Source organism: Pelobates fuscus, chromosome 8 (assembly GCF_036172605.1).
Source record: "Pelobates fuscus isolate aPelFus1 chromosome 8, aPelFus1.pri, whole genome shotgun sequence".
Taxonomy (NCBI): domain Eukaryota; kingdom Metazoa; phylum Chordata; class Amphibia; order Anura; family Pelobatidae; genus Pelobates; species Pelobates fuscus.
This window is the reverse complement of record NC_086324.1, coordinates 26,315,443-26,339,062: the sequence shown is the minus strand read 5'-3', so window position 1 is coordinate 26,339,062 and position 23,620 is coordinate 26,315,443. Positions and strand designations below refer to the sequence as shown.

At 38.1% G+C, this 23,620-nt stretch overlaps 1 protein-coding gene across 1 annotated transcript; it reads right to left on the bottom strand.

The window, feature by feature from the left end:
• Positions 1–209: 209 nt before the first annotated feature.
• On the bottom strand, positions 210–23,620 carry MBD5 (methyl-CpG binding domain protein 5). The gene is made up of 11 exons (XM_063429397.1): positions 23,522–23,620; positions 22,379–22,788; positions 20,717–20,819; positions 20,424–20,604; positions 17,121–19,211; positions 15,007–15,327; positions 12,184–12,392; positions 6,216–7,409; positions 4,262–4,335; positions 1,478–1,553; positions 210–550 (listed from the first exon to the last, which is right to left on the bottom strand). Exons 2-11 carry the CDS (start codon positions 22,489–22,491, stop codon positions 479–481), a joined length of 4,434 nt encoding a protein of 1,477 aa, XP_063285467.1. The 5' UTR covers positions 22,492–22,788; positions 23,522–23,620; the 3' UTR covers positions 210–478.

Here is a 23,620-nt window from a genome sequence, read left to right as displayed (position 1 = left end):
TGTGCAGTCAATACGCGACAATACTGTACAATATTTACATTTCAATTATCAGCATGAAATTCTAAATATATATGTATATATATATATATATATATATATATATATATATATATATATATATATATATATATATATATATATATATATAAAAACTCACACATTGAAAATGAAAATGTATCAGAAACATTTGAACATTTTTTTCCCCATTTTTTTTTTTTTTTTTAGAATCACAATTGTCGCATCATAGAAAAGAAAAAAAAAAACATTTCTTCATTCTATCGCACAAGTATGATTTCTTTCAAAGACCGCGATGGGTTGAAACCCAACTGCCTAAATGCAAAAATATTTACCACTGTTTTCACTTTACACCAGGTGGTGATATCTATCATCATAGAAATATTGATATACATATATTAATATTAATGCCTATATACAGATATATGTGCATGTTCTCAACCGTTATTAAAGACATTCAATGCTATCTAGATATTTTTCTCCTCTTCGGTTTCGGAGGCTTTAACTGTCGGTCTCTCTGTGGAATCTGATGCACCTAAAATGACAAATAAACCAGATAATTAGCGAAGTGCTAGTTAACACTGCAAGCAGAAACAGAAGCCCAAATACTCTTTAACTAACTAAACTAACACACACACACACACCAAAAGAAAGGGTTGTTTACAGTAAGCATATTTTAGTAGTAGGATACCGAACCATAGTTGTTCCTTGAGAGCTAAATTAAGAACCATTGTTCTATATCACCTGTGGATCCTTAGAATAAGTGAACAGAAAAACTGCACTAGAACCCAGTACTAAATAAGAAGCACAGATAAAAACTGCAACCTATTTCATGTTTTTATGAAGCCATTGAACGCAACCGATAATCAATGTTGGCTAATCAGACAGTGCAGCTCACAAGAATTCATTGACAATGGAGCATCATGGAGACAGAGCACAACAGCTGAACTGTCAAAAGTTAGACACTGCTGTTAATATATAAGAGATGAAGAGGATTGACTTGCTCCTTACAAAAGAGGGATGGGTGCAGGCACTCAGGTAAAGTGACATGCAGATTTATTGAACTTTGTTTCAACCCCAACTGAGGTTTTTAATCAAGCTACCACCATAACAGATGCAAGATAGATAGGACATACAATTAATGAAAATACATAAAGTGCAGGTATAACAATGAACTTAGAGGATCTCTAGTTAAGCTTAAGAAGCACTTTTTTCATATAAATCATGCCTCTGAAGTTTCACTGCTCAATTGTCTGCCATTTAGGAGTTAAATCACTTTTGTTTCTGTTTATGCAGCCCTAGCCACACCTACCCTGGTGCTTTAATTATGAAATACTCTGTACAAGTTACTTGCTATAAGTGCTGCAGTTCTAATGGATGGGCTAAAGTTGAGAAAAGAGAGGGAGCAAGTGGTAACACTTTAATCATAAAGCGTTTATTTTTTAAAGAAACACTAACTTACATTGGCAGACATTTTGTCCAGCTCACTCATAGCTTCGTGAATAGCAGCTTCTAAATGGTTGTTTAGTGTTCCACTTCTAGAAAAGGAGACAAAAAAAAGTTGTCAAGTTGTGTAACATTGACAGAACAATTACGTTTTTTTTTTTTTTTTTCTTTGCTACATTTTCAAGAATCTTGGATTACTTTTACATCACACCATCAACAGCCCCAATATCTACCACACTGGCTGAACATCCACGGGAAGAAACATGAAACAATAATATGGAATATGCTAGTGACAATCAACATTATCAATGATAATTACACAAGTTTATCTAAGAATTCGAGCCTTGCATGCACAACATTTCAATGTATATACACGCACTCTGAGGATATGTAACTGTGAGACACGTTTTATGATAAAAACCATGCCTTTTTTTTCCTGGAAATGTATTTCACTTGACATCTATCTGCAGCAATAGGGAGGAACAGTGCTGCAGACAGACATCACGGACTTGACCCTACAAATGCACGCCCCCTCTCTCCAATACATTTTCATCTATGTGCTAAAATGTGGCCAAAACAATGTACGGATAACATTTTATTCACAGTAATGTGATATCAAAGATGTTTATACCTGCCACAACTTGAAAATTCACTGCAGATATAACTCTACACCATTTCCCCAATTCTTCTCCCTTTGATTGCAGAGATATGTGTATGGCATTCTAATTTCGAGTTGGTGCACACCATGAAAGTCTCGAACACAGATTTTCTGCTCCCGAAAAGACCACGAGTCACGCACTGTGTGTGCGCACTCTGGAGGCTTAGTCAAACATGGTGCACAGCCCCTTTTCAAAACTGTGAAATATAGCAGATGCAGGTTTTGGCTGCTATCCACATAGTCAGCAGTTCCACTGTAATCTGATGATGGGAATTATGACTGAAAAATATATCTAATCAATTCATGAGTAACTGGTTGATGTTGATGTCAGACAGCCAATGGCAAGAGAGAGTGGCATTAGGTTAGGAGGAACAGGCTACTGGGAGCACTTGGACTCAGCGATGGAACTGAGGTAGCAAAAAACAAAAAACAAAAAAAAAAAGGTGCAAAAGAGTATTGAGAACTGACAACAGCTCAACTAATCTGCCCTTTGGTGGGTCCCCGCTCAGATCTCAAGCTGGTTTTAGTTCATCTTGGGCCATTACAAAAATAACTATTTGCATAGACTGATCCCGATCCGAAATGCAGGCCGGTTCTCTCTCCATGAGCGATACAGCAACCCCAGATGATCGTTTCAGCCTTGTTAGGCCTGGTCAGTGAGGTGATATCCCTCTAGGCACCATGTAGAGGTAGTTTTTTTGCTTTATTTTATTGGGGGGAGGGATGACTTCCTCACAAATGATTATACTAACAAAAAAGGTTGGTTTTTTTGGTTGGAGTAACCCTTTAATATTAGACCCTATAGACCACAATGAGATCCTTCTGATTACTTTATTTGCATGGAAATCTGGAGCAACAGCAAAACATTTCACAGCCTCTTATTTGCATATTTCTAATGCGTTTTCTATATAATGCAATGCATATACATTATTTAAAGGGTAACTATAGTCACCAGAGCAACTACAGCGTATTGTATTTGTTCTGGAGAGTGGAATCATTCTCTTCAGGCTGTATGCAGTAAGCTCTGTCGTTTCAGGGAAAATGCAGTGTTTACATTACTGACTAGGGATAGCTCCACTGGCCACTCATCAGATGGCTGCTTAAGGGGGTGCTTCCTGGGGCAGTGCAGCACACTGTGACTGCCATTCAGTGTCTCCTCCCTCTGCATGGCGACACTAAAATTTCCTCATAGAGATGCATTGATTCAATTCATGTCCACAAGGAGATGCTGATTGGCCAGGGCTGTGTTAGGCTCTGCCCCTGATCTGCCTCCTTGACAGTTTCAGTCAATCCTATGGGAAAGCATTGTGATTGGGTCAGAACAACATTTCTGATGATGTCAGCCAAGCAAGCAGATCAGGGGAAGATCCAGCAGCTGCAGCTTTGAACAAAAGTAAGAGTATATTTAGGGTGGCAAGGGGAGGGGGGCAGATGGTGGTTTTAACACTATAGGGTCAGGAATAAAAGTTTGTGTTCCTGACCCTATAGTGTTCCTTTAACCCCTTAAGGACACATGACGTGTGTGACACGTCATGATTCCCTTTAATTCCAGAAGTTTGGTCATTAAGGGGTTAAAGTGGATATGTGAATTTTGTTTTTGTTGAAGTAACCCTCTAAAAGAAAACGACAGTGCTAGGAAAACAATGTGGTTTACCTAGCACTATAGTGACCTACAATGCCCCCCCAAGCTTAAGTGGACTGGTGCCTATAGTGTCCATTTAAAATTAGACCTTGAGTCGTATTTAATATTTTTAATACCTTATCTATGCAATGCAAAAAAAACGAAATGAAGACACTGATAGAGTAAACATCACCCACAAATAAATGTACATACGCTATCACCCTCTAACAAAATAGTTTTCTGTTTTTCACTAAGTCAATAAGGAAACTCACTTCCTACATTGTCTTAAACAACCTAATTATATCAACATATGATAAAAAAAAAAAAAACTGCACACAATGCTGGTACAGTTGGAACTGTGTGTTATTTAGCAAGAACAAACAAACAAAAGCCACAAAACAAAGAAACTACAGACGTGGAAGTTGTGCCATGTAACTAAATTGTAGCTTAAAATACCATTGGGGTTAACATTTCTGGTGAATTAGTGGGAGTTAGAGTATACATATAGCAATTGATCTTACTTTCTATTCCTTTTCTGGGCTCGACTGTAAGCTTCCAAACCTTCTGTTAGTGTCTTTAACTTCTCAGACTCCACCTGCATGAGAGCATGAACAGCAAATCACATTGATCAGACTTCCAGCAGTGAAACATTTACTTTCTGTTCTTTTAATACCTTGTCAACTGTGGACAACATGTAATAGGATTCGGAAAATTAGCACCACCAGTCTATAATCAAAATAAATAAAAGATCTATATCTATTATAGAACACATTTAGCAGCTTTTTCCGTGTGACATCATATTCTAGGGAGAGCTAACAAACCCCCAAAACATGCTTATAAAATGTGTTAACACATTACTAAAGTATGGGAGAAATACACCTAAATGGTCTGTAGGAAAGCCATGTTGTGCAAATTAAAATATGGAAAGATAAAGATACATTTAGCAATGTCAGAAAATATTTATTATAACACCAAAAAGTCTGTGTTAGCAAATGCTTAAGGGGGAATGCATCACTTGATCATTATGTTTTTTAAACAAACACTTAAATATACAAACCAAAATGAAGCAGGAACAACTTTGGAAGGCATGCAAGAAACCTTTATAAACTTGGTGAGATGGCATTGTTGTGCACACCTTTCCGCTAAGGGAATTTTTTTAGCCAGTCATCCCCTCTCTTCCAAATCTATTTTTTTTTTTTTTTTGGTTTGTTTTTTTCATTCAGAGGATTCCATAAAAGAAACACTATAATGTCAGAAATACAAAATATATACTCCTAACACTAGTGTTTAACTATTTAAGTCCCCAGCCTCTATAAGATCACATGGGAAAGGTGATTTTACCCAGCTTTTCTCCAATGCCTCACAGGTCTGGCCACAGCTAGCTCCACCCCCATGACCAAGATCATCAATCTAGATATTCTCAGCCAATCAAATGCTTTCACATAGTAGTATTTAGAGGCTATTGCTCATGTGTGGCAAAATGCTGTGCTTTGACAATCTGCATCTCCATGCATTGTGTGTAGACACTGAACAGCAGTGCTGCACACTGTACCACACTAATAAAGAAAGCACATCTAGTGACCGCCTGAGTGACTGCCACTAGAGTTGTTACAAGGCAGCAATGTAAACACTGCTTTTTTTATGAAAGGCAGGGATTACATTAAAAAGCCTGCAGGGACATGCTATGGACAACAGAACCACTACAATAACCAATAGTGGTTCTGGTGATTATAGCGTCCCTTTAATGACAGAAACATGGCATCATTGTACAGCAGCAGGAGAAAGAGACCTGGCACCGGAGCCTGGTCTTCATGAATCACACTGATCAGACTCCCCTCTCTATCAGGAGTGCCCAATGCACTTTTTTCCCCAGCATTCCTAGGGATAGGACACAGATTGGTTATATCAGCATTCTCTCCCCCACCCCCCCGGAGTGGGTGTGGCAAATTATATTTACCTGCTTTATGCTTTATTCAGCCTACAGAATGAGGCAATTTTCTCTCACAAAGCTAAAGCTTTGGAACGAGACAGTTGTTTTAAATTGATGCATGCACGTACACACATACATATATGTAAAAAAACAGATAAAATTCGTATTTTGTAATACTTTTTTTATTTGACTACATTTTTTAATTAAAAAAGCTTTCGGGAGAACCTCCCTTTCTCAAGACTTGAGAAAGGGAGGTTCTCCCGAAAGCTTTTCATTAAAAAATTCTGTTAGTCCAAAAAACAAAACAAAACAAGTATTACAAGATATGAATTTTATCGTTTTTTTTTGTTTTTTTAACACACACACACACGAAGAGTGTATAATTTAAAAATGTCACTTTCAAAATATAAATAAATGCAAGACTAAACTAATTTACACTTGCTATTACAATTCTCAGATTATAATTTCTATTTATGAGAGTATACCTCAAATTCGCCTCTAAAAAGGATACAATTAAACTGAATATTGATAAAACTGTTGCATACCTTTCCTTGCTCTGAGTTTTGTTGATATGGGTTGTGCAGGTCATCCCTCACTAGTTTCCCAGGCCATGAAGCCAGTCCTTTGATTTGGCCCCAAACCAAGTCACCCATATTAAACGTCCTTGGTCTATAATGCATTAACTCATTTGAAGAAGGGGAGTCTGGAATCCTCAGGTCATCTTCACTACTGATACTCTTAGTGTCTGAAGGACTAGGAGCACAACCATTCATGCTCTTGGCATGGAAATCTCCATTGTAGTGGATATAGTCTCTTGCTAAAGAACTTTCCAAACTGTTTGAAGAGCTTGGGGATTGCTCCTCCATAGCTAGTTCTTGTTTAGGAATGCTTAGCAAATCTCCAAACCCTCTGTGTTGAGGAGGTCGATTCCCATTGATGTGAGCACATCGCTCCACAGTGTTCTCCAACCTCTCTTTAAAACTTATCATAGTTCTTTTGTAGTGATTAAATCTGAAATTGTCATCTAGCATTTTATCATTCTGACAGTGTCTTGGTGGTATCAAAATCTGGCACTGCTCGTCTTCAAAGGAGTGTAGTACAGACATGTTGCTATGTCTTGGTTGACAAGGGTTGTGGTGGATCTGACCAGTGTGATCCAAAAACTCCTCACATTTCCACCGGTTCACTTCACCAGGACTTTGACCTCCATTCCACTGTTTTTTAGGTGTATTGCATCCAGATGACTTAAAATAATCAAACCCATCCCCATCGCTTATGTGTTTGCCTTGATCCAAGCCTTTTCTCATCCGATTAACTCTAGAGTTTCTGGCCCTTACTTCATGGTCCAAATTCCCAACATTTCTTCCATGAATCACTGCACTGACAGCACTAGAGAGATTTAAAGGGTCACCAATTGATGCGGTGAAGGCACTCATGGCACTCAGAGCTGGAATTGGACTCATACGTGTTGTACTTGTTACTGCTGTAGTGATTACCACCTGCATGCCTTTACTTGCAGCGTCGACCACAGCTTTGTAAATTGCATCCACTGAGTTGTCTCCATCTCTTAAATTATCTTTCATCTGCTGCCCAAGCAACTGCTCGGCTCTTTGCTGCATGTTACAAAGCTTTTCTGGAAACGGAGGCAGATTAGAGTTTGGATTCTCAGGTAACGAGGATACCCCCATCTGAGAGTTTACCTCTTTATTAGACAACACGGAATTCTCTTGCATCCTCACCTAGCATAAATACAAAAGAAAATTAAAAACTATACAATTCCCCCTGCAAAATAGATCTCAATATATAAAAAAAAAACACTTGATGGAGTTTTAAGGGTACAAATCCAAAACACATAGCAATTTAATTGTAACCAATAAGATGTTTGAACTTTCATGGTGTTAATGTGTTCCTGTCAGGGGGACGGGTGATTCTACTATATAATGAGCTGAGATGCCAACTCAATATGAATAGTCTCAGCCCTCTCTACTTATTTTAGTTAGCCAATTCAAACAAATATTAGCAGACTTATTATCATCATCATTTATATAATGCCAACTTACAATTATAAAATGAGAATATTTGACAAGTCATTTACATATAGAATATAACAGACAATAGGTGAAGACTTTGCTCAAAATAAGGAAGGGCTAAAGACACGCAAGAAATAAAAGCAAGTCAGAGGGTAGGAAATATTGATGGATAAGATGACAGTGTTGCATTAAGCTAATAAAAGTGATTGGTGGAAAATCCAAACAGTGGCAGGATAGTGTGCAAGCTGGGCTTTGGAAGTGAGTTAAGTAAAAATGTGAAAAATGTCACCCAAGAAGATGGCATGTTTCCCTAAAAAAGTGTGTTGTCAGTGACTTCTTAAAGGATTGAAGGCCAGGGTAGAATCTGATGGCATGGCGTAGTAAATTCCAAAGGAATGGGCAGCCCTTGGGAAAACAAACAACAACAAAAAAAAAAAACACAAAAAAAACCCCACTTACCTTAAACTTTTTGTTTTAGGATTAGAAGCAGTGCACAACAACAGGGACACCCACCAGGTCATGACCGCAAAAAGCAGACAGCACACTAGAAATGTAAACGTTAAGCTCCTCCTAAGACCCCTGCCCACAAGATATAAAACCCCCAAAAAAACTCATAATCCTCCAAAAATACACAATACACACAACTGCAAAAATATATTAAATAGGGAGGGAAATACATGCACTGCCTCTAATCATAAGAAAAAAGAAAATTTATGGTAAGTAAAACTTGTATTTTTTCCCCTCCAAATTAGAGGCAGTGCACAACAACAGCAATCCCAAATGGGAGGGTATGTATTATTTTACCATAGCATTACGCACTTTGTGCCCAAAAAAAACAGAATTCTCAGAGGCCTGTATGTCGAACTTAGAATTTTGAGAAAGTGTGAATGGAGGACCAGATAGACATCTAGCAAACAAAGCCAGAGTTGCCAATGCCTTTGATGCCCAGGATGTAGCAATTGCCATGTGGAAGGAGTCTTTAAAAATTAAGTGGAGTAACTTTGAGGACTTGTAGGAGAGCATGATGTCTGCTTTATTCTATATTGCCAATGAGCCTTTGGATGCCAAGAGACCTTCTCTTGACCCTGATAGAGAACAGTCTGTTGGAACAACGAAAAGGTCTTGGTTATTGCAAGTAGCTGTGAAGGGTGCTTAACGTATAGGCAATTACATTTACTTTCCTTCCTGTTCTGAGCATTCTGCCAGAATGTTGGAAGAACAATTTCCTGACTACAAACGTTCAAAGTAAACTTGAGGGGGACAAAGTTCACAATGACTTTATTCATTTGAAAACCAGATAGGGAGGATTCTCTGTAAAGCCTGAAGTTCTCCAAATTGCTTTGCTAAAGCAACGACCACAGAAGACAGCTGTCCCACATAAGGATGTTTAAATTGCATTAGTTCAAAAGGGCTGAACAAACCAAAGAATCCACTAAGGTACCATTTCTCTGATACCTGGAAAGAGATTAGCTATAGCTCTAAAAACCCTGGAGATCAGAGGATCTGCGGCCAGTCTCTGATGGTGTCGAAATTAATAGAAGAAAATAAATTTGAACTTGCAAAAATATAGGATGTAGAACCTTGGCAAACTCCAATTATAGAAATCTTATAACATTCAGAACATAAGTTGATATAATTTTTTTGTGAATTCCCAGGTGCCAAGACGAGAATGTTCCCCAGATTTTGGGATAAACTCTACTTGTGGATTCTTTTCTTGGAGGCAATAAAAATGTCAATAACTTCCAGACTTAAGTCTTTCGAACCAAGTACCTGCCATTTAAATATCACGCTGTGAGATTGAATGTCCCAAGAGTCAGCAGAAGAAACAGGTATCTTTCCAAGATGTCTACTGAAAGAAGATACCAGAAGTTTCCTTTTGAGAAGTTCAACAAAATTGCGAACTAGCTGCTCTGTGGCTGGAAGGGAAGAATTGCAATGATTCTTGCTATTTTTCCAAATATCTTCTGCAAAGTACTTGGAATAAGAGCAACTGGAGGGAAAAATGTAGGCTACATTAAAATACCAGACTGGCTTTTGAACTAGAAACGAGAGTAGAAAATGATTCTGCACAGTGGAGCAAATCGAGCTGAAGAGCCTAGAAAATGTCTTGGAGGAAGATCATTGAACGCTAAATAATATCCTCTTATAATACTGAGGACGGAATTATTCGTGGTGGTTTTCTCCCACTGGAAAATGAAGGCAAAAAGTGTTCCTCAAAAACAAGTTGTTATCTTTAGTTCTTCCAGCAAACTTTCCTTTTTACCGGAATCAAATGATTGTCTTGGATTTCTCTTTGTCAGATGTCTGCAAAAGGAATCTTTATAATAAGACTTGTTACTATATAAATACATTAATTCCAACATTTGATTTTTTTTGGACTTCCAGCAAGGCCTTTATTATCTCCAATGGCATATTTATTACATCATCATCATTAACCAGATGAGATGCAAACACGATTCCCTATTCAAACGGTAAGTCACACTACCTATTTATGAGCTAGACTACTCATTTAGCCACAGTAGAGAGGCCCATAGATTTGTCTGATAGGAAAAAATGAAATCTGAAACCATTCTGATGGTCTGTAGAAGCCTTACAGGATCTTCCTTGTATTCTCCCATATAGACTTTAGGGGAATCTAGCCATAAATGTTGAGCCTTAGCTACAGATGTTCCTGCAATAAGAGTGTACTCTGAGCCACATATGTGGAAAATAGTTTACGTAAAATGTATTCCGCTTTTGTCCATTGCATGCTGCTGCTTTCGGTTATCTTTTTTGTGCTGGATAGATTCTTGATAGATTTGTCAAATTCTTTCTTCCATAAATAGTTGTACTTCTGATAAGTCTAAGTATACTCCCATTTGGAAAACAATATTTATTCGTATGAGGAGAGTGCAGAGTTTAAGGAGATAAACAAGGTGGTGTCGGAATTAGAAAACAGTCACTTCCCAGTGCTTCCTTTTCTTGCTTATAGGAGGAGATATAAGCTTAATATCCAAAAAACAGGTCTGTTGCAAATTGTTCTGGAACCATGACAAAAATTAAGATACTTCAGCTTTTTAGCTTCCTTAGATGTATCTCTGATACAGATGCAACACTTATTTTGTATGTAACAAAGAAGATATTGAATTCTTTGATTTTGTCATGCATTACCCTTTAATAGGAGTCTCAAGATTAACAATACCAAAAATAAGGGATATTTCTTTATTTTAAACGAAGGTTAGAAAAGGCAAATAGACCATAAGATAAAAGCAAAGTGTCTGGCCTCATATGGCCTCTGGGTGTGCTGAAGGGCTGGTGATAGCACACTGCAACAGAATTGAGAGCACCTGGCAAACAGGTAGTTGCAACTGGGAACCAACATCCTCCACAGCCCTGGAAAAAAATAATAATCTAATTTTGCCACTAAGTCAGAGATTCCTTCGTACTTTGTGCACCACGATGGAGCACATTGCAACCTGTGCGTACGTTCCACTGCCAGAGCATCACAGCATGTGCGTAAGACTCACCATCACCATTTCTGGCAACAGGCATGGACATAGGCGGAACTTATAAAGGTGCGGAATGCAGGAACCCGGCGTGCATTCCAATTCTGAAGAAGAGATTAGTTAAGAACCAGGCCAACCTAGAGATCTTCTTCCCTGTAAGAAAGGAACCCTCTTTGGCCTCAGCTACTGCACCTCGACACTGGAGAACATAACAATGTGAGTGCCTACCTATCCTACTGAAGGCAGGCAGAGAATTGGGGTTTCTGAATTGGTTTGCAGGTTTTATGCGTTGTGGGGAGGAGTCTTCGTTTAAATTTCTAGTGTGCTGCCTTCCTTTTCCTGTCAAGACATGGTGGACATCCTTCGTGTTGTGCACAGCCTTTTTATCTGGAGGGAAAATTCAGTTAAACAGTATCTAGTGTGGTCATGTTAGTGGTATTTGTCATACCAACATCGGGTGAGTTCTCTTGTTTGTGAAACTAGGGACTTCATCAGAACTTAATTTAGTTACTGTGGACTATTTAACACAGGCATCAGTTGTTTTGCAGAGGTAATACAGATGGAGTTTCTCAGTGACACTTTGAAACGAATGGCACTAACAAAATTTAATTCAGTTTACAAGTATACTCTCCTCTGCTTCGCTCTACTTTTCTATGTCTTTGAACCATTACTGGCTCACTGCACTTCAAAACAACTCTTGATGCTCTACTCCTTTCCCACGTATACATTATTTTGGCTAGTAAGTATATCAGCATTTGGAGAGAATATTTATTTTGTAGATTAACCACCTACACAGTACTCATACTTAGCCAAAAGCGATAATAAATGTATCCATCTGTGACTGGATAACATTTTAACGTAGAAAGATTATAAGTTGTGCTATCTGCATTCCCTTTCCTTTGTAATAAAGCTTATAAATGCCCTTTAGTTCACTTAATTTTGTCTTTTTTTATTTGAGACTAACTCACTTGTTTGCATGTAACCTTTTGTATAATTACCTGGAAGTTTTGGAACAAGCAGGCCATTGGATTTAAGTTGTTAGTTGGCCCAGAAATAGGAACTTGTCCTTTCAGTGCATGTAGATTCTGGTACCTCTGCATAAACTGATGCTGTTGATTTGGAGGAAACATCTGTGTGTTGCTTAGCAATGACTGAAGATGAGATAGCTGATGGTTATTCAACGTGCTGTTCATCGATGACATATCACCTGCAATTACAAAATCAGCAAGACATTAGAGAAACATTTCAAAATGCACATTGTTATATTTCATGATTACTAGAGAGAAAACAGTTGTGTGCATCATGTATTAAATATTACAAAGTGCACAATAATCTCCAGATTGACTCATCTATTTGGAAATGGTACAGTTCAAACCCTATCCTATATGTGTCATGAAAGATTTGGGTTTAGGTCACTTCACATCTGCGCCCTAGGCAGTGTGTGGTGACACAGGTGAAAGTTATTGACTCCATACTGTTAGTAAGCATGACACAGGTGTACAGACCCTGACAAACTTTGGAGCCAGACAATATTTATTATAGATATGTTACCCAATTAAATATCTTTAGTAGCAAATGATAAATCCATAACGTTTTTTAAAGAAGCCCAATAAAAGAAAAAAACATTGGATATACAAGTATAGGAGACACAAATGGCCATGCATATATTTTTGTATGTAAATTACTTGTCAAATATCCCCATTTTATAATAATTGTAACGCACTGCAGAATATGTTGGCGCTATATAAATGCCAATAATAACCTGGATCCCAAATTTGTCAAGCCTTGAAAGTCAAAGGGATATTCACTAGTGATAATTAAAATAAATTCTAAGTGGATTTCAGATTTAATGCCAAAATAACCAAATTGAAAATAGAATTGACCTGGATACTTTCTCTAATTCTACTATTTTAAGCTAAATCTTGAAAATCATTTTGAACTGTGGGCAAGTCTCACGTTGGTGAATCAACATGTAAATGTAAAAACAATATTGTATTGATATATTTGTTACTATTATGGCTAGCACCACACACAGACCACATTTGTCTGTATTGCAAAGTGATCCTTTAGCATATTAACATGACAAGATTTTCAGTTACTTTAAAAAAGCAATGAGCTTTCCTAAATAGAGAGATCTTATAACAGTACAAAGCTACTTAATATACTTCACTACCTCTTCATGCCTGTTGACGGGTTTCCCTTTTCCATTCATAGACATCATAAGAGCACTTAGTGTTTACTAATTTACAAAAGAAACTCCGCAGTACAAACCACTACCAGGTTTCTTTTCATCCTGGAATTCAGATATGTAACAAGCTAGATATTAAAGGGACACTATAGTCACCTGAACAACTTTAGCTTAATGAAGCAGTTTTGGTGTATAGAACATGCCCCTGCAGCCTCACTGCTCAATCCTCTGCCATTTAGGAGCTAAATCCCTTTGTTTATGAACCCTAGTCACACCTCCCTGCATGTGACTTGCACAGCCTTCCATAAACACTTCCTGTAAATAGAGCCCTATTTAGGCTTTCTTTATTGCAAGTTCTGTTTAATTAAGATTTTCTTATCCCCCTGCTATGTTAATAGCTTGCTAGACCCTGCAAGAGCCTCCTGTATGTGATTAAAGTTCAATTTAGAGATTGAGATACAATTATTTAAGGTAAATTACATCTGTTTGAAAGTGAAACCAATTTTTTTTTCATGCAGGCTCTGTCAATCATAGCCAGGGGAGGTGTGGCTAGGGCTGCATAAACAGAAACAAAGTGATTTAACTCCTAAATGACAGTGAATTGAGCAGTGAAATTGCAGGGGAATGATCTATACACTAAAACTGCTTTATTTAGCTAAAGTAATTTAGGTGACTATAGTGTTCCTTTAAAGGTAAGTTTTATGATAAGAATGACAAACTTTTCGCCGGAGACATATTTCTTAATTCTGTCAACACTAATCCTTCAAATATATCAAATCAAATCACAAGTCCTTCCAAATGGTCACTTCTCTATTGACATTAATTAGGAATCTTCGTTCTGTTTGGCATTATAATTTCCAAAAATCCATTTATTTATTTTCGTAAGAGCTAGCAAATTAAAAATAATAAAAGTCATAGTTAATTCTATAAATTCTGTCATAACAGGGGTCTTGCATTTTGTCTTTGGTTGAATAAACAGTGATTCCTACCAAGGATCAGTTAAAATGACAAAGCTCACATAGCAAAGGAGACCAGGGAGCTTCAGTAAAAATAGTTGTCATTAAACATTTGTGTGTTAAAACAAAGCCACACATAGGCTAAAATAGAAATAAACTTTTATTAAAGTAAAAATAGGGTGACAATTGTTCCTTTAATTTTTTATTTAGAAATCCTTGAGCAAATAATTCTGGGAAACCATACTTATGGTCAGAGGTTCTGACGACAGTACAACTATTAATTGCCTAGGTGTAAATCTGCTACAATACTGGTCATAATAAAGAGAATGGAACTGGGGAAGTCAAGCAACCGAATACCAAGGATAAAATAAATTAAACACACTATGTAATCCTCAAAGAAAGAAATAAAAATAATATAAATATATATATATATATATATATATATATATATTATACACACAAATCTCCCTAAGTAACTATCTATATCTATCCGAGGAGAATTTCAGTAAGATGGAGAACATTTTGTTGCTATAAATGAAAACATTTAAATGATTAAAGATTAAACAAAGTTGAACAATCCACTGGGTCAAAATTGCGCATTGTGATGTATTAACTAAAAACGGTTTTAAAACTGGGGTAGAACAAAGTAGAAGAGTTGAGGTTGACCTCAGACTTGCCTTCTCCAATTGAAGGCTGCAGCATATGCAATATATTCTGATTAAGGAGATGTTGTTGATTCATCTGTAAAGGCATCGGCAGCGAATTCAGATGGTTTGAGTTCATGGAACGCGGAAGATTGTTTGTAGTGTTCTGTGGATAATGAGCTGGGTGCTCTGATCCAACAAAAGGGAAAGTACTGGGCATAGGAAGCTGGCTCTGAAGCGGAGGTCCAGAAGCAGTGGTGACTATAACCCCATCCTGTAGGACAGATGTTGTCTTTGTTATAGCGGGCTGACCTACACCAGCAATTGCTACAGATGACAGAGGTACTGCATTCCCTGAAATAAGAGCAAAATGTAATTAAAAAAATAAATAAATAACATTGGCTCTATCACATTAACAAAAATGTCCTTCCGATTAAATAAAATGAAAATATTTTAAACCACAAATCAACAGTGCAACCGGCAGAATTTTATACAAAAAATATGGAAGGATATACGGATTGTTTTTGTTTTACTTTGAATAGGAAAGTTACAGATATGCACACTTCATTCAAAGTACCCAATTAGATTGCAAGCTCTGCAGAATTGACCCTAGTCTTCAGGTGCTTGATTTAATGTTGCCGTCAAAAAATAAAAAACAGACGATGGTGGAAAGGCAGTACTTTTGTCATTCAATGAGACAAAAACATCTTACAACTGGTCCGCCCACTGCAACATTTTAAACGTATAAAAACCGTTGAGACAGAAAAAAATATCCATTCAATGTGCTTAGCTATTGTGTATCGTGAGAAACAATATATCAAAACTGCATATGAATCTGCGGTTGTCAGCTAGTAAGAGTTTCCAAGCACTAAACCCCAGTAAGTATGCACATATTCATGCATGGAGGGACTGAAAGTAGTAGTACTCTGTCGCTGCACTGAGTCCTACAGAGATGACCCCCCCCCCCATCCTCCCCCACCAAAAAAAAAAAACCACACACAGTCACAAAAGAAGAAAAGTGTTGTAGTCACCAGGAAGCCATATTACCAGATCAGATCCACTATTGGTTCCCTTGTTGGGAAAAAATATATTGAGCAGATTGTGTCCAGTATCCCTAACTCCCCAAAAAGAGGCAAAAGAATATTTTTTCTTCAACCTTGCTTCTTGCACAGTGAATTACATACACACAATGCTGCAATCTTTTCAGGTGCAGTCAGATAAATGGGTGATAATATGTACTGGCCAGGAGGTCAACAATCCTCATTAACCCTAAAAAAAAAACCACAATGAATTTCTAACTAGACTAACCGGATATTGAATTTAGTAGCAGTGCCTCCTGTATTTTCTCACCTGTCTCAAACACCTAACTATGCACTTTATATGGTAATAAACCCCTTCACTGTAGGCAATGACTGTCACCACCTGCAATGCTTCTGAAATACAGTACAGAGAAGAACACGGTGCTGCCTGCCACATTTCTTCTTCTCTATTGCATAATGAAAGGCATTATCATCAGTATACCAATTGAGACACCAGCGCCCCAAGTAATGTGCCACATCACAATTCATTAAGAGGTAACTTCACATGCAGTGAGGGAGTGTCAATTGGCACTAGCTCTCTCTCATTGTGGTGGTGTGGAAGTGGCTGTATGCAGTGGCTGATATGTCTGATGCCACACCAATGAGAGGGACAAAGAGTACCTTGTTTAAAAATGCAGGTTTTGAGCTTTTATTTAAGTGGGAGGGGGGAAATTGCCCCCCTGTGTTAAGGATGTTTGCCACAAAATCACCGAAACAGCGTATATAATTTTGCAGTAATTGGAAAAGGACTCTAAATGGAGCCCCCATCTCCACCTTCTGTTCTACCTAAGGGGTCATATTATCCATTATTAGAGCGGGTCAAATCTGCACATTGAGGAGCCCTGTGGTTTATCTAGGATGCAGGAGATTAAAAAAATAATCTGGTAAAAAGTTAAAAACAGAGGCATGCCATATATACTCTCCCTATACTATAATTTTAGTTCCTGAAAACACAAAAAACAAAACAAAAAACAACAACCAAGAAACTCCCCTCCTGCCAGCTAAAAAAAAAACAAACAATAACATCACCACAACAGACAACACCATATATAAATGACAAACATCTACCTGCATCTGAACTTGTTTGACTACAGTTGTTAATAATGCTGTTTGTCATAACTGGCATGGATGAATTCTGCATTCTTGGTTGGGGTGGATGAAGGTGTAGAGGGTTTCCAGCAGGAGCTCCTGGGTGATTTAGCATTCCATAATTTCCACTGTTCTGCATTGGATTCATTAGGCCTGGGAGATGGTTGTTCGAAACAGCACTACTTCCACCATGAACAAAGTTTGCGTTGGTATTTTGGCAGGAATTGACTTCTCCTCTAATAGGCAAGGTGTGTGCCAACGAATGATGAAGAGGAGTTGAGTTCATAGTACTTTCAGAGAAGTGGAGCTGATTGGCAGGACAAGGCATTACTAAATTTTCAGGACCAGGGGTACTATTGCTGTTCATGTGAGTGTTTTGACAACTCATATTTTGGAGTAGCTGTGACATTGGATTAATAGGGAATGCATTTTGACCTTGCTTCCTCATCATATCCGGTCCTGGTTTTTGGACTCTGGGATGATCTATTTGGGACTGTTTAGGTAAATTCAATACTGCTGCACTTGACTGCTTTCTCTTTCGCAAGGGATCCTTTTGCTGAGACATAAGTTTATCCCTCAGGGCCGCTCGGCCACTTTGCCCTTCTCCTGTTGGTAGAAGCATATTCGTGGCAGGTGGAAACATTGTATTTAAAGTGCTAGTTCCTTCGCTGTTGCCACAGCTGACAACAGATCCAGAAGTACTGCTATTGTTGCCAGCAAGTTTATTTTGATTTGCTAGCTGTGCTTTGGCGGCTGCTGAAAGTAAACTACTAGCTGGAAAAGAGGCAGCATTGTGCTGGTTCAATATCTGGTTTAAAGGCATTCCCAGCAAACCTGTCTGACTCTTTAATGGGGTGTTACCAACCGAAGAAGGGGGAAAAACAGAGTTGTTTATAGGATTTAATACATTGTTCATTCCAGCTATCAATGGGTTGTGGATGTCTTTGAATTGATGATGTCCATCAGACTTTGTCGAGGGACTTGATGGCATTGATGGTCTTGGCGATCCAATACTAGGTCTTGGTGATCTTGCTGGCACTTTGATGCCACTACAAGAAGATTGGGTTCCCAGAGGAGGCATCATGAAATTGCCATGATCTGAAGATGTGGAAGATGAGCGTGATCTTTGGGGTGACACCTCGAGCCTAGCGATACCAGGACCCATCATGTGCACTGGGGATGTCACTGGTGAAGGAGATAAGGATGTTGAGGCTGAATGCGGAATTCTTTGAACATGATTACTATGATTCATGTGACCGGGTTTGACAGTTGGCAAAGGGAGATTGCTTGGCAAAGGAACGACAGCAGGTGGTATGTTTACATTCATCACAGGTACCTGAGAGTGAACACTAGAATGAAATGTGTTTGCATGGACGATAGGGTTCTGGATTACTGGCTTACTAGGGATTGGGTCAAGAATACCAAGAGGATCCTTCTCTGAAGACGTTAATGGCTTTTTCTGAAGAGCACATGGTGGTGGAGGTGGAGGAAGCGGAGGTGGAGCTTGTGATGGTTTATGATGAAACATTGCTCGCGACATATCCATGTTTGCAGAATAGTTACATAGGGTTTTCTTTAACACTGGACTAGTAAAAGTGGGAGACAGAGGTATATTAGTCCTACCAGCCATTGCACAAGATGACTGCACTGGTGAACCATGCAACATCATGGATTGAGGAGATATTGGAGTCCTGTTAACATGAACTGGACTAGAACTGGGTGGGGCATGGAAGTTGGGATTACTTCTTGTAAATGCATCAGGGCTTCCCAATGGGTCTGTCCTTGGAGAGATCGATCCATCACAGTAAACCTGTGATCCTGATGAAGCTGGACTTGGCATGCCACAGTGACCCCCACGGAATGGAGATTTTTGGCCATGTTCACTGCTACCTAACCTAGGCCTTGGGTAAGCAGAATGAAGTTCATGTTGTTGACTTCCGCCGTGCTCTTTAATAGCAAGTTTAAATGGGTTTTTACATTCGGGCAAAGAGGAATTTCCAATTCCTTCGAGTGATTTATTCCTTATTGATCTTGGTGTTGCTGAACGTGTAGACACCACGGGAGTTGAATCTGCAATTAACAGAAATAATTACTTAAATATAACCTTTGAGAATGTTTATGTATCAACAATGATACTACTACCTACAAAGCTTAGGTTGTGGAAAGATCTCCTGGATAATTATGCCAATTTTATTTTTATATATGGTTAAGGATAATCTAAAAATAAAAGAAATATCCAGCAACACTTTCCTATGCACATCCATACACCGTGGTTTTAAATGTATCCTTTCCATATACTGCTAAAAAGCCAAGCGCAAACAAATGTCACTTTATGTTTGTGCATAAAAAGTGGAGCTAACCTAGGCTAAAAATGGCTGCCTGCATGCCAGGGAGAAGGAGTATATATGATAATGGTTGCCAAGTCTAATTATTTAAACTATAATTTAGCTGTAAAGGCAACCACAGTCTATTGCAGACTACGCGCTATACATATAACGATGACACGGTCTGTCTAATCAATATAAAAGTACTTTGATTCCTAAAGGATTCATATCCCTTCATTGTCCCTTGACATGTGATTTTACAGATTTAAAATAGTGACAGACAGAAAATGTTGAGGGTCAACCTATATAAATATTACTTAAAATTGAAATCTTTAAAAAAAATTAGCGATTTTTATAAAAACTTTTATTTATGATAATCATTCATATTGTGTTGATAACAAAATCTACCAAAGACTCCGATCCTTCCCATGACATTAGAAAGCATACTGGGAACACATACACCTAGGTTTTCTTGAAAGACATGATTCATGAAGATGTTCTCAGGAAGGGGGTGAGTTACTACAGAAGTGTTTCTATGCATTTTTTTAATGCAATTTGCCAAACTAGATTTAAAGCATGCTAAGCGACTTACAGGTGCTGCTTTGCCGGAGTGGGCACCTGCAACTACAGACGCTACACCCCTATGGATCTTGCTCAGCACCAATCATCACAGAGACACTCTTTGGATTTGTAAGAGGTCGCTCCTGGGGGGCATAACTCCTGGATCTCTGACAAACTTTGTAGGCAGCGTAACAAGCTCCATTTTGAAGCCCTATTACGTCAGTTTGATATATCTGACAAACATAAGGCTGAAGGACCAGTACCCTGGCACTACAGGCTAAAGTGGGTATGGTGCTTAGAATGTCCCTTTAAGAAATATATATATTTTTTCTTCACCTGTATCCCCATGCTCTCCCACTGGCCAGTTTTTTTGTTTTGTTTTTTTATACAAACTTACTTGTCCCACCCCCTGGACTTGTTAAAACCAGTGAGGGGTGTGGCGCTTCCATACTTTTATGAAGTGTAGCTACAGCAATGATTTTCCGTTTGTGGATGCACAGCTTGGTTACATCTTCATCAGCCTTCACATCTTCTGCCGTTCTTTGTTTCACAGCTGCTCCAGGGTCAAAGTTAAATACCTAAAACAATATTGATTTGGTAAGAACACAATTGCATATCCAAAATGCTACCACGTGCAACCAGAGGCCATCAAGCAGTAAACAACAGACCCGAATATTCGACAATCAGTACCTTGGGAAGGATGAGAGGACATTCAAGGCCACACTTGCAAGTCCCATCAGTGAGGAGGTAAGCTTTAACCTGCTCCAGGCATGACAGGTGTGAACCACTGGGGCTGAAAACAAAACAAAAAAGTAAATTGACTATCATTAAACAGATGTTTTCTTTTCTTGAAGCAAACTTACAAACAAGATTGAAATATTCAATTTTGTAAATATTTATTTTTAAATGCTATAGGTCCCTGGGACTAATACTTGTTTGAAAAACATGCAAACTAGATGTAAGTAGCTAATTATTTTAGCAGGTAAACAGAATGCATGTTTAACTAATTTTCCAATCCAATCTATAGCAAGTCCCGGTTGAGGTACTCAACAAATTTAAAGCTTAGTATTTAGTAAAAGTGACTAGGTAGCAAATTCTATTATGGACTGGTCATGATTACTTAGCAGTGTGAATTCTGTCTATGGGGAAGGTAGTGGATTTATGGCACACACTGAAAAGTTTATTTGAAGACATATGCCATTTTAACACAGAGAGACAAATTGTAGATAAGAAAACTGAAGATGTGAGCTTGCATTGGCATGTAAACCAGTCAAAAACCAGCATAGGTTACTCAGTGGATTGATTTTTGTCAATTAACGTAGCCATGAAATAAAAATAAATATAAATATATATATATATATATGCAAAAAAAACAAAGAATTAAGAAGAAGAACACAAACAAAAACAAGCATTGTAAAAGCCGCAAACTTGGCAGAAATATAAAGCAGAAAGCGGAGAACACTAAACAGGGCCAAGGTCTTACGCATTCATGCCATTTGTGTTTAGAAACCTAAGGTACATTTGTACCCAAGCACTAAACGCAGTGTCAGGAAGATGTACGTTAAAGGAACAGTCTAAACAGAGTGTAAAGAGTGTGTCCCCTTTTTCAAAAACAAATGTAATAATTGAATCATGTTTCACCACCTGTCAGACAGACCAGAAAGTTTCTCAGTGAGAAACCTCTGATTATTCTGGTTATGCCCCGGCACAAACAATAAAGAATTTAAAATTTTATTATGTCCCCCACCTCCCAATTCAGTGTTCCTTTAAGCATAATCAGCTATACAGTTTAATATCTGCAGATCTAGACAGAGAGACTTTCACATATACACCATATAAAAAGACAAATGAAATAAATTAACAATACAGACCTAATGTGCAATTAGGATTGAGAGTCCTAATCTAATTGTGATGGTTGTGAAAAAACAAAAACTTGGACTTATATCTGGATAAACCAACAATAAACCAAATTAAAACTGCACATATATAAATGGACTCTAAAAATTTAAAAGTTAGAGAAACTTATATAAGTTATAAGAGATTTAAAAATAAAAAATATATTAGAGTATAAAACCTTTTTTTTGCTTTATAGACAAATATTTATTTTTCATTTTCAAATACAAGACTCTTATAACTGAAGAAACTTTATACATTGTTAGAGTCAATAGATGTATGGGCAGTTTTAATTTGGCTTACTGTTGGTTTATCCAGATACAAGTCCATATTTCCCCCCTGAATAGGAACCGCATTAGGACTTTCAGTCCTTTTTGCACAACGGTATTTAGGTGTTTTTTTCATTACCTTTTGGAATTGGAGGTAATAAATAAATAATGCAGCATCGATAACACTTACCTAACGTAGAGCACGCCATTCTGGTCCACACACCGCTGCCACCCTACAGGAACCTGCACTGCTGATGGGACACTGTTATTGTCTCCTCCATCACACACCTTTCCTCCATTCATTTTTTTGCTAGCAAAACTTCCAAGGTATCAACAGAAAGAGGATGTTGACATGCCATATGTGACCATGACTCCAAGAGGACCAATTCTGTACAGTTCTGTTAACTGTACAAAGTGCATTTGGGGACTACTGCTCAGTTTATAACCAAATCAAAAGAATCTTTCATGGGTTTCCATCCCATTCTTTGTCGAGATCCCACGTTAAAGATGAAGGGTTAAAAACCTCTGCTCTTAGACAATACTTCACTCAGGAAGCTTGTAGTTCTCGCAGTTGAGGGACAGCAAAGTCCATCAATACTCCTAGAGAATAAATATAATAAATTGATTTTCCATTTTATACACAAATACATACATACACATATCCTCCCCAAAAAGGCAAGTCCTAACAGTTTTTTTCCCCTTCACGTTTTGTCAGAATAAGTGTGTGTGTGTGTGTGTGTGTGTGTGTCAATGCAGGGGTACATTTGTGTGAAGAACTGGAGAGGTTTATGTGCAACTCCCACACCAATTCGTTCTGTCCCAACATTCTCATGCAGTCAGTTAGTCAATTTAGCTTACATATATTTTATCAGGGCCCCTTTTGTTGCCTAAATCTGCCAGCAGAAAAGGGACTGCACCCGCATGTATTCTTCAAGGAGCTGGGTTTGAGTACGGACTTATTAACATTGTCCCTGAGTGCCTGGCTTTCTCAGGAAGTAAGATTGCACTTAACTACTACAAAGTTGTGTTAATCGATGAATATCAGCTTTCCACATGTGTACTCTGTATTGCCTGCAACAGCTCTAGTCCTGGATCCAGAGGATTATATGTGGCTGTCAATGGAGGGAATAAACCAGTGACATTCTGGTTCCTGGGGAGCTCCTGTCTGTGGATAGTCTCAGTATATAGCTCTTATCCACCAACACTAGTTTTCTAGAGCTCAGTTTCTACTTTTCAATGCAGACAGGGTAATGGGGAAGTCTTCAGCCCCACAGATATTTATACACACACACACACACACACACACAAGCACTCAAAATGAATGTCACATTACCTTTTATATGCCGCATTCTTTTAGCTTCAGCGTGCAATGTATATCCAAGTAAAATTTTCCCAGAAACCTCATGAGGTCAAAAATCCCGTCCTGATTTTT

Excerpts from the sequence above, each read along its gene's own strand:
- MBD5 (XM_063429397.1), bottom strand. The coding sequence starts at position 22,491 with ATGAATGGAGGAAAGGTGTGTGATGGAGGAGACAATAACAGTGTCCCA. Across the intron at positions 20,820-22,378 it reads AATGGCGTGCTCTACGTTAG|CCCCAGTGGTTCACACCTGT; the intron begins GTAAGTGTTATC and ends TTTTGTTTTCAG. Across the intron at positions 551-1,477 it reads TGGACAAAATGTCTGCCAAT|GTGCATCAGATTCCACAGAG; the intron begins GTAAGTTAGTGT and ends TTGTCATTTTAG.